Source organism: Crocodylus porosus, unplaced genomic scaffold (genome assembly GCF_001723895.1).
Source record: "Crocodylus porosus isolate Cpor-Errol unplaced genomic scaffold, CroPor_comp1, whole genome shotgun sequence".
Taxonomy (NCBI): domain Eukaryota; kingdom Metazoa; phylum Chordata; order Crocodylia; family Crocodylidae; genus Crocodylus; species Crocodylus porosus.
In genome coordinates, this window is record NW_017728951.1 from 39,977,245 (window position 1) to 39,988,946 (window position 11,702).

The 11,702-nt window shown below is 42.8% G+C and overlaps 1 protein-coding gene across 3 annotated transcripts in view; it reads right to left on the minus strand.

The window, feature by feature from the left end:
* USP54 (ubiquitin specific peptidase 54) overlaps nucleotides 1–11,702 on the minus strand; it is a 150,891-nt gene that overhangs the window by 80,051 nt on the left and 59,138 nt on the right. For all 3 annotated transcript variants that reach the window (XM_019555848.1, XM_019555849.1, XM_019555851.1), the window contains exons 2-4: nucleotides 8,376–8,621; nucleotides 7,083–7,975; nucleotides 2,719–2,811 (exon numbers count right to left, since the gene is read on the minus strand). In XM_019555848.1, coding sequence (XP_019411393.1) covers nucleotides 2,719–2,811; nucleotides 7,083–7,229 — 240 coding nt within the window. In that variant the 5' untranslated portion in view covers nucleotides 7,230–7,975; nucleotides 8,376–8,621. The remainder of the gene's footprint in view (nucleotides 1–2,718; nucleotides 2,812–7,082; nucleotides 7,976–8,375; nucleotides 8,622–11,702) is intronic.

The window sequence follows — 11,702 nt, forward strand, 5'->3', positions numbered from 1 at the left end:
AGAGTAAATTGGATGCTTATCTTGCTGGGATCCTATGACCCCAGCTGACTTCCTGCCCTTTGGGCAGGGGGCTGGACTCGATGATCTCCTGAGGTCCCTTCCAGCCCTAATGTCTATGAAAAAAATCTATGAAAAATAAAGCCCTCCTCAGCAAGTTGGTGATTTTTGTAAAAAAGAGCCTCCTTCCTCTGCCTGCAAGGTGAATACTGCCTCTTGCATGTGGACCACTGCCATTGAACTGCATACCAAGGTCGAGGACTCTGAAGCCTACATAGTGACACCATCTCTGAAGCCTTTGGTTGACCTCTTCAGTGCACTCCTCCCTTCATCAGGCTCAGCCCCTGACTGGGAGAATTGAGAAGACCACTTGTGCTCCTAGTTTCGTAGATTTCATAGACATTAGGGCTGGAAGGGACCTTGAAAGATCATCAAGTCCAGACCCCTGCCCCAGGGGTAGGAAGTCAGCTGGAGTCAAAGGATCCCAGCAAGATAAATGTCTCTTAAAGGAGTCCAGAATAGGCACTTGCATCAACTCTGGTGGCAGTTTGTTACAGGCCTTGGGGGCTCAGACAGTAAAGAAGTTCTTCTTCATGTCCAGCCTGAAATGGTCTTGGAGGAGTTTGTGACTGTTTGACCTTGTCATCCCTTGGGGCACTCTGGTGAACAGGCATTCCCCCTAGTTCCTTAAGCTTCACCACTATGTTCTTGTAACCATCTATGATTCTCCCAGGGCTGTTTTTCACTGTGTCGTTGGTGCCCACATGGACAAGGAGCATGAGGTAGTGGTCCATAGGGCGGACTAGCTTAGGGATCCTTTCTGTAACATCTTGAACCCTGGCTCCTGGAAGGCAGCAGACTTCTTAAGTAAGAGGTCTAGATAACAAATGACTCCTTCTGTGCCCTGCAGGATGGAGTCTCCTATGACAATCACCCTTTATCGTTTCGTTGGTGGGGGCAGCTGTTCCTGTCCTGTTTGCAGTGCAGAGGACACAGATGCCCCATCCACTGATGATATGAGGGCTTCATAGCGATTGTGCAGGGCTATTGGTGGAGCAACTAATGTGCCTCGTGGCTTTGGGCCTGATGTGACCAACTTCTACCCACCATCAGTTAGGGCCAAAATGGCTAAATACCTCTCTACTCATAGAAAAAGTTGGTAAAGGCAAAAGACTTTTTACCTACAACTACAGATAACCTTTTGGCTACTCATGTTTCCACATTCAGCTACAATTGTAACTGACAAACAGTATGACATTCATTGATGTTGCATCTTCACTTCTCTCCAGTTTCCTCCTTGGAAATTGTTTTTTTTTTTTTAAAAGAGTTCATATGGAAAGGTAAATATTGAGGCGGACAATGACTATGCTTGTAGTAATATTTCTAAAGCAAGAAATCAAAATTAGAAAAAAAAAAATAGGAGTTCAGCTTGAGAAGTTAAAAGCTAGTTGTAGAACTCCAGGACAGGGTATTGATGGAGTAATTATACCTTGAAAGGTAAAATTTAAGACAGAAAAGTAAACATCCTCAAAACAGATAAATTAAAACCAAGTATACAGTAAATCTTCTGGTACAGTGGCCAGTAGGGATGCACCAACAGATTTTTGGGGCTGATACCGTTAGCTGACATTTAAGGAGGCATAACAATCTGATTTCCGATACAGCTACCTCCAGCTGGTAAGTCTGGTATGGTAGAAGGGGAGCGGGGAGGGAAAAGGCATGGGGGGTGGCAAATCAATGTCCCCCACTGTGAGGGAAGGGGCAGGGGCAGGCACTGCCCAAGTGGGGCGGAGGGGGGTGGGCAGAGCTTCAGCTCGTGGGGAAGGGATGTACATTCTGGGAGGGCATAGGGGAGTGTGTGGCCCACCCCAGATCTTTGTGGGGCAAGGCAGGGCAGGCTACAGCTGGGGTTGTGCGGGGCTCTTCTCAGTGAGGTCTGGGCTCAGAGAGGATGCCTGTGGTGCTGGGAGGATGCTGCATCCATCCCAAATTTCATCTCCACTCCCAGAGCCGCTGCCACCAGCCACCAGGTGCAGCCCCGCCTCAATGCCCCGCCTCCACCCACACACTGGGAAAAGCCAGGGCTGCACCAGGAGGCTGGCAGCAGCAGCATTGGGAGCACAGTGGTGGCAAAATTTGGGGTGGATACAGCATCCTCCCAGGTGCCGCCCCACCCCACCCTGCGCAGATCCAGGGGCCACATGCCCCATGCCTTCCTGTGGTGCAAGCAGCAGCAGCAGCAGCAGCAGCTCCCCCCTGCCCCCTCCCCAGCCACAGCTCTGTCCTCCTCCCTGCACCTGCCCTTGCCCCCTCCCTCAGAACAGGGGGTACTGATCTGCCCCCCCAATACCCCTTTCTCTCTCCTCCCCTTCCACCACACCAGACTTACCATCTAGAAGCAACTCTCCATGCTGCTGGGGTCTGCTCCTCACTCCCTGAGTGCTGTGGTGAGGCTGTGTGCAGCACGGGCATTTATTGGCCAAATTATAAGCCCCATTGGGCCAATATCCAATACAGCCAGTTTTCTTTATATCAGTACCAATCTGATATCGGACCAATGCATCAGTGCACCTCTAGTGGCCAGCATTTAAGCAGATTCACTTTTTTTTCAAAAAGTCTTCTGCCAACGTTAAACTAAACATAACACCATGTACACAAACTGGAGAAGAATTCCAAATCTCTCCAAACTTAATTGTCCTTGATTTTATTCCAGCTTTTTACCTTAAGAGCACAAAAGATGCAAGAATCTCCCATGCATTTGTGTGTTGTGATCTGTCGAAAACTGCGACGGAAAATATCTAGGTGCCAGAGAACCTATAAAAAAGAGAAGCAGAGGTTATTTTTTATCAATCTCCAGATGGAAATCTTGCACAAGACCTTTGACTAAAGTTAAATGATGCAAATATTTCCAGAAATCATACATGTCATTGAAACTGCTTGTACACAAAGCATACATTTTTTCTTATGGAAGGTGGAATTTTCAGCTTTATTGCCCAACTACAATCATTCATACATATTAGTTTACAAGCCCTGGTGTCCAACAGGACATCCCTGTTCATGTATTTCCCCATATATAAGTTTGTAATTTTCTTGATGACAGTTCAGATTGTATGATGAATTTTACATAAAAGTCACAGGGAAGTCTTCAATCCTTTTGCTGTGGAATCATTCTACCATGTGTGATAGGCAAGCCCAGACCAGTGCGTTGAGCTGAGAGTTCTAGGGAGAGAAAGTGGTAGTGCAACATTTTATTGCTTCCAAACTCTTCTGCCAATTTATTTCAGGAAGTATTCACAGTCTGCAGCACACCTGACCTTGCATTCTGGAATAAGATTAAGGAAACCTAACTGATGGGAAAATGTACAGCCCCCAAAATGATACAATACAGGTTCCTTCAAGGAACAAGGACTTCTTCATCTAGTGAGTCTCCCCTGAAAATTGTACAGGCCAACAACAGAACCAGGCAATATCTCAGGGCTAGGTACCCTGAGATTATAAATCTAATTCTACTGCCTTACTTGCAGACCTATAAATTACTTGCCATTTTTCCAGTACCTCATCCCTTACTCCTGCACTTTCTTTGGAAGAACTAAGATACTATTTAGGTATGAAGAGGACTGAAATGACTAACTGGCTCTTGCAGGTCAAACAACTAATCGTGTCAGCATGACAGGTGATTCCACGATAAAAATTAGTGTGTTTATACACAACTGCTACCAGCAATGTCGCGATGTATATTTTTTCTTAGAACCAGGAAACATAGTATTGATTATCCTGTTTTAAGGGTTCATACCTGGGTTGAACTTGTATGAGCAACAGCTCTAGAGAGAGTTGGCTCCTAGCTAGTACAACAGGTTTTCTCCCCAACTCTGACAAACTGTGTGCTCTTGGGCAAGTAACTTAACCTCCATGTCTGAGTGTTCTCAACTGTAAAAACAGGATGATACCAATCTTTGTAAAGTGTTTTACAATACTATGATTAAATGACACCATGCGACTAGTATTATAAGTAAACTTTGTTGTTATTAGGTAGCTTAATTTCAGTTGACACTAATTGGGCCCAGCCCTAAGCATCCAGCATGTTTTTCAGTAGGCAGCACCATGAGGCTGGTTTATCCAAAAAAAAAAGTCTGACCAATTTGCTGTGACACATTCCAGTGAGAACAGGAATTTTCACACTGGCGTTTGACTGACTAAATGCTTCCCCAGCCTAAACATGGGGATTGTACATTTTCCTTTGGATCACTTGCTCAGGACAACTGGCTGGAAAAGTTTGCTGATCCTTTTTTCTTTTTTACCAGTGCCTAAAAAGCATTTCCAGCCCAATTAGTAAGTAATGAATTTAAGAGCAGAGATGTTAGTTATGATCTGTACAGCATCTCAAACTTCACAATTTAAATTATCATTTGCATTTGAGATGTACCCCCTCCTGAAAGGCTGTGTAAATCTTTGGAGCTCCTGATGAACTGCTAAATTATTGAAAAGCTGCAACAAACTGACTGAAGAGGAGAAAATAATGTATTTAGGAAATAGTACTCTAAAAGTTTTCAATTTGACAATAAAGTCTTGTAGTGCCTTCCAAATGTAAAGAGAAATTGCTTGCATCAAAAGGAGCAGCAGACAGTCTCTCAGATTTAATTTATACTTTATCAATGTAACTTTTCAACAAAAATATCCCAAAACTTTAATGTAACTGTTTTGGATGATGAACAGAATGAAATCAGTTCATTGCAATCAATACCTTGGTTCTTAAATTCCACTTCAATGCCATTGGTACTTTTAAACATCCATTCTCTCTTGAACTAGAGTTAATGATTAATGTCAAATGCTGAGCCCTGGGACCTTAAGCTTTCAGAACTATATTCAGCACCAAAATGTTCTTTAGATAGCATGCAGTAGTAGCATGACTGAGGGAGGTGACCAGTGCCGCTGTCCAGAGCATGGAGCTATGTACTAGGGTAGGCAACGGTTTTTGGCTGAAGTGCCCAAAAAACCACAATGCCTATCTTAGAAGGTACCATAGTGCCGACATACCGGAGCCTGGAGCAACTTTTTGCAGTCTCCTGGCTGCGGCCAGCCACCCACAGACACCAGTTTGCTTGCAGCAGGGCTTGCAGCCTCCCAGCTGCCTGTTGGGAGCAGCTTAGGCTCCATGGCCGGCAGGAGCTGCTTAGAGCCAGGCTGGCGGTGGTGTGCTGAGCAAAATGGCCTTGCATGCCACGCTTGGCACATGTGCCGGGGGTCGCTGACCCCTGTACTAGGTAGTTGATACTAGGTAGCTGCTACGCTGTTGTGACAAAAAATAATTTCAAAATAATGTACATGAATTTAAAGTTCTATGCATTTTGTGACCTAAAAGAAACTAAAAATAATGGTATATAGTACTGGAAATCTCATTTTTCCACTGCTAGATTTCAATTGTGTTCAGCCATGGTATTTGATGGGATATTAACCCTGCAAACTATTATTATTCTCCCATCTATATGACAATCTGGAAATGCCAACTTAAATGTTGTTCCCATAGTGCTAACCAAAAAAACCTAGAGAGAGGAATTTTGGTGCAAGAGAGAGAGGTAGTCAGCCATATTAATCTGAAGTCAGGCAGAAGGAAGGGCAAGATGGCATTTTAGAGACTAACTGGTTCAGAAAGGCATAAGCATTCATAGACAACAATTTAAAAAGAAAACAAACCTCATAACATCTAGTGAAGTCAGCTGTCACCTAAAAAGTTTATGCTTCTCTGAACCAGTTAGCCTCTAAGGTGCCATCCTACCATGCTGTCTGCTGAAAGACAGTATAATCTAAATAGACAAGACAGGGAAAGGGTGGAAGGAAGACAATAAATAGCTCCTTTTTCCACATGGGGTAGGGGTGGGGTACAAAAAAACCTAGGCATAGAGAAATCAAGCAACTTGCCCAAGATTAAACAGAGATTCTATGGCAGCACCAGGAACCATATCCATGTCTCCTGAGTTCCAGTCTAGTCCCTTAACCACTAACAACTATTCTAATAGTACACTACTTGGTCTGAGACTAGAATTTAGCATATCAATTCTTAAACCTCAGGCCAGTAAAATCATCCATTCTTGATCCACATAAAAAGTAGTCATATTAAATTACAATTATATTCAAGTTAAAACCACACTAAAATTTCATGGTGGACCATGCATCAGTTATAGCCCGAACACAAAGAGAACCCCTCTCAACCAAAAGAGTTGAACCTCTAAAGACTGGTATTCATACTGCATAGAGGCCAAACTCGAAGTTTGTATCACCCACACCAGTCTGCTAACAGCTTACGTCTTGATGTAGCTTTCATCTGGAGGAAATACTTCCTCCTTACAGACTTGAAGGTACAGTAACTGACCTCATTTCTTGGTCTCAGATGAGCATAGAATGACAGTTTCATATGAACTATGAACTTATTTCACTCAACTCCCACCTATAAGAAGTCAGGATTTTCTCATTAAGCTATAAGCCTCTAAAATAATTCAACAGTCAAAGTTGATTGTACAAACCACACACAGGGGATTTAAGAGTGAATATTGTTACCATTACAAAAAGCCTGTTTCTTTTAAGTAGTTAAATTTGTTTCAGGTAACAAAACCTATTAGAAGTTCTGCCATCAGTTTAAAAAAAAACATTTTTTTCTATTTTTAAGAAAATATTTTTCTTCTCCTGTAGCAAACAAGAAGGAAAATAGATCAGTTATATCAGGGAGGTGGAAAACAGATTATTCATCAAATGCACCAAGTAAAACTGAAAATAAGAAAAAGAAAAAATAGGTTTCTCCTCTAATACTTCAATTATAGTAATTTTAATTAAAAAAAAACTCAAATGGTACTCCTTTAACATGCTTCCATCTTAGAGAGTCCAGGGCTTCTGCCCTGTTACGGAATATAGTTAATGTGCACCACAAAATGGAACTGTATTATATTTGGGTCAGGAAGCAACTGTGATGCAAGAGTCCCCTAACTTGGTTGTACCTGTTGCATAGAGAGGTCTGAGAAGAATAATTTAGCAATAGTGGTGATGTGAAACAGGGAAAAGAAATGACAGACACAAACTGTATTCAGCTTCCTTACCTGTAACGCACTGTTCAGAAAGCAGCTGTTCTGTCCTGGTTCATTGCTGAGACCCTTACTGGGTGCTATGGAGGTTGTATTGCGTGGAGTAAACATCCCCTGAACATTGCCCCTTCCTACAGAAAAATAATTCCTTTTCCAAGACATCTTTCAAAATTTAGATGAAAATATAAAAGCTTTGTATTTGACTGAGTCTCTCACTGAACTGGGTCCTTTCTTTTCTTTACCCAATCTAAAGAACTACAGGTTACAGCCAATCACAGTTTAAACAAAATTTCTTCTTCAATTGGGACACAAGAGGCTCATAAACTAGGCATATACTATTTGTTTTTGCTTTGTTTTAAATCCAGCCAAGGGTGTTAACATTCATCTGCAATTCTGTAGGAAAACACCTCTTTCACAGGCTGAAATCAAGGGTTGTAAAGGGAAAGAATCCACAGTCTTTCAAGCTCAGTCATTACACTGTTACATTCTTTTCTGAACAGGCAGTGACTTAGTAGAACACTCCTCAAGACAGCATAATTGCTGAAGTCCAATAGGCTTCAAGGACAAGCAAGCAAGCAAGCAAAAAAAAAAAAAAAAAAGACTTCTCTTAATCCTTTTTGTAATCCTCCTGCAGAATAATGAGCAAAATCCAACTAGTAAAAGAGTAGATATACCAACATCAAAATACAATGTTTCAGCTCCCTTTCAATTGTTTCTATCTTGAGTAATGACAAAGTCAGCTCTTCCAAATTAGAAAAAGTAGAGATCTCAGAACTTCTTAAAATAAAAGCACTTCTCTCTGAAGTAAAAACTTTTCAGTTACAGTTCTTCTAACTCTGTGCAGATCTTTAGAAGTTTCTTCTCCTGTTCCTTCTTTTTCAACTGGAATGCCCAGCCGTGCCAGAAAGCTTTAGAGAGAGAAAAATAATCAAAGGCTTGCGTCATTTAATTACTCTCTTGGTTTTGTGGTGTTCTGCCAAGACCAGTGTTGCCTCACCTCCCACGATATACAGAGCCTTTTGAGACAAAGCAAAAAAAAAAATACAAACCTTTTCCCACACCCTAAAAAATGAAGCAACAAAGAAAAAAAAAACCCAGAAATGTGGATGCATGTCTGAAGGAAGCTAAACTGAAATACGCTAGAAAGCTGAAGAAGGTAGTTCATTTATAAGCCACGTACATATGAATAGGATATAGTATGTCACTTCTTACACATAACCTTGTAGTATCAAATTAAGCAATTACTAACAGATCTTGAAGTAAATTAAAAAGTAATAAGTACATTTGTATATTTATGGTATTGCATACATTTGTTGATACACTAGAAGTGACACTTCTCCACCTTGGATTTGGGCTTCTCCAGCAGCATTAAATGTGGGTGAGAGGGCATGAAGATGAAGCTACATTTCTTCCTTGTGGAATTACAGTCCAGGACCCCTCGTCAGAACAATGCATCCATCCCACTTCTTTATCTACAGAAGACGACTGTCATCTACAGCATGAGTTATTCAATCCAGATGGGGTAGAAGCCATCCTCCAAAAGATACTGAAGGCCTACAAATAAGAAGAAAAGAGCTGTTATTTGGAAATTTCGAAAGTGACGTTTCCACATTTTAGGGCTAAAGTGATTTTTTAAAGTGTGAAAAACTGCCATTTTGTCTAAACATTTCATCCTGACCCAGGTGGGAAGAACACCTGCTTCAGTTCTGCAGAAGCACATACGCTAAGAACTTATTTCTACAAGTGTTTTGTCATAAATTCTTACAAAATCATTTTACCTGTATTCATGTCATAGATTATCATTATACACAGTGTGAAAATCACTGTTAAGTTTTTCTACTGCCAGTCCTGGGGGTTAGTAGTTTCCCATTACTTGTACATAACTTAGAAATTGAAACCATGCAGAACTGGCAAATGCAAGTCAAAATGCTTTAGCTTATGTCTGAAGAAAGAATTATTACCATAATAAGAAATCAGCAACAAAAATCATATTAATGAGCGACAGGGGGAAAAAAAAAATCAATTTATGAGTCTAAAAAAAAAAAACAAAAAAGGAAAAGAAAAAAGAAACTGATGGTGGACAAGAAGGAGTAATTCTAGCTAATGATCCTCCTTAGATGACTAAGAATGTATCTCTCCATTAATTATAAATCCCTTTTTTCCTGTCAAAATGTTGCTAGTATTTTGCAACTATCTACAGAAAAAAGCTTACTTGGAGCAAGACCAATTCCCTTCTAACAGAGATTTTTGCTTGTATTTATTAAACTTATTTGGTGCCATCAGAAGTACTCTGCAAAATTAATTAAAACTCAACACCACTGCCAGGTACACAAATAAAATCTGTCTTTTATACAGGACTAGTCCCAGTTCTCAGTGCCTTGCTGTAACCAATAAACTATACTCTTCTGGAGAATTTACATACATAGAGTAACATTATGCCAGTTGTGCAGCATTCCTGAATGCTGAATGATACACAGGAGTTATTTCAGAGCAACTTCAGACACTAATCCTCATCTTTTTGCTCAAGATCTTAATGAAACATGACCCAAAACCACATGGCGGGGTAACTCACAGCTCAGTTTATGGATCTTTGTAGATCAACCCTGCTTGTGAGAAATCTATTAGCCAAACCTGAGCAACAATAGAGGAAACAAAATATTACCTGGAATGACTAAACTGTGCTGTAATCCTCAGAAAAGTAAGTAAAGCAAGGCACCCTTTCTCCTCCTCCTCACATTCCAACCTTCTATACTGTTAATGGTTTGCAGAGTGACATCCAAATACACAAAAAGCCAAGAAATTCTATAATAAGTGAGTGTGAGAAACACTAACAAAAATATTTTCTGGACCTTTGTTTTAAACCATTAAGTATGTCTTAGCTCAGAAGTTTCTACATCCTGCCTCAAGGTGGTTTCACATTTAATGTATTCAGTGGTTTCCAGATTAAGGACTGAGTCAATAAATAAAAGTATTTCATGCTAACTACTAAAGCTATATGATCAGCCTAGGACCAAAGAGCAGAAACAGAGTCCAAGCTTGACATGTCAGCACAATAAAAATTCTGCCAGCTAAATGAGGTTCTATCAATACTTATGCAATCTCAAAGCCATCACTGCATTTGCAAACATCTAGCCACTAATTTACTTGTTCTTTCAGAAATACGAGCTTTACCAAGTTACCAGAAACAAGAAAACAATAAGGCTAGGACAGAAGTTACACATAAACTGGTTTAAGTGATGATCAAAACCTGGTTTAAACCTGTAATGGAACACAAGTTCTGTTCAAGTAAACCAGTTTCAAAATGGCCGAAACTGATGCAAGATAAACCTGGTTGAATGTAGTATCAGACTTAACTGATTGAGGTAAGACTGGTTTATGAATCTTCTGTCCCAGAACCCTTCTTGGTTTAAGTTAATTCAGAGTCCCCCAGCATCCCAGCATGCTTTTCAGCCCTGGACTGGGCTGTGCTGTCTGCTCCAGAGAGCAGGGCTGACCCCGCCACTCTGCTACCTAGCTTGAGAAGGGCTGGGGCATGGCTAGGTGCCAGTCTGAATGGCCCCCTGAAGCAAAGGGGGAAGGGAAGGGGTTTATTCCCCACTCCTTCCCCTCTCCCCAGGGGACCCCAGCCGGGGTTTGCCTGACCAGGATGGAGCAGCCCCCGTCAGGCATTCCTCCGCCACCTCACACAAGCAGCTGGGAGCATGCCAGCCCTGGTAGCAGCCTCAAGCAAATGGGGGACAGAAGGGGGTTTAATTCTCCCCTCCCTCCACTGTCTCACTAGCATGGACCCCAGCTGGGATCTGTCCAGCTTTTCCCCCCTGCTCATAACTCAGCCCAGCCCAGTATCCCCAGAGCTCCCTCCAAGCCAGAGGGCAATCCCACTGCAACCTTCCCAGCTGCCAGGGCCAGGTTTTCAGTTGGGGTAGCCCAGGAACAAAGGCCAGATTAGGGAGAAGGAGGGGAACAGAACAGCCCTAAACCCAGCTGGGGACACACATGGAGGGATGGTGGCAGTGGCTCCATCCAGGATGCAAGCCCACCAAGCAGAGGGAACCTGGCTGGGGCGGGGGGCAGGGAAGAGGCTCAAGTGTGCTGATGCTAGCCCAGAGCAGAGCCGAGCCAAGTCACGCATGCAACTGGGGAAGCAGCTCCAGCCCGACAGCCCCTGCTGCCCACTGGGGAGTGGCATCCGGGCCAGCCCTGGCTACTGCTGCGGTGTGCCACAGCATGGGCTTACCCTCTCCGCCCCAAGAGCTATCACCTGCATCCCCCAGGCCACCAGGCATGAGCTGGGTGAGCGCTGCTGATTCAGGCACAAGGCATTACCCTTCTGGCTTCCCCACCACCACCGCTGCTGCCATCTTTCTGCCCGGCAACCAACCACAGTTTGGCAGAGGTGCACTGATACATCAGTCTGACATTGGATTGGCACCAATATCAAAAAAATTGTCTATATAGGAAGTTGGCCTGACATGACCAATTATTTGGTCGATAAATGGCAGTGCAGCACATAGACAGTGAGGACCACACCCAGCAGCGTGAAGAGCTGCAGACATCTGTTAAGTCTGGTGTGATGAAAAGGGAGGGACGGGGGGGGGCGGGGGCAGATCAAGGCCCTCCTGCGGAGAGGGAGAG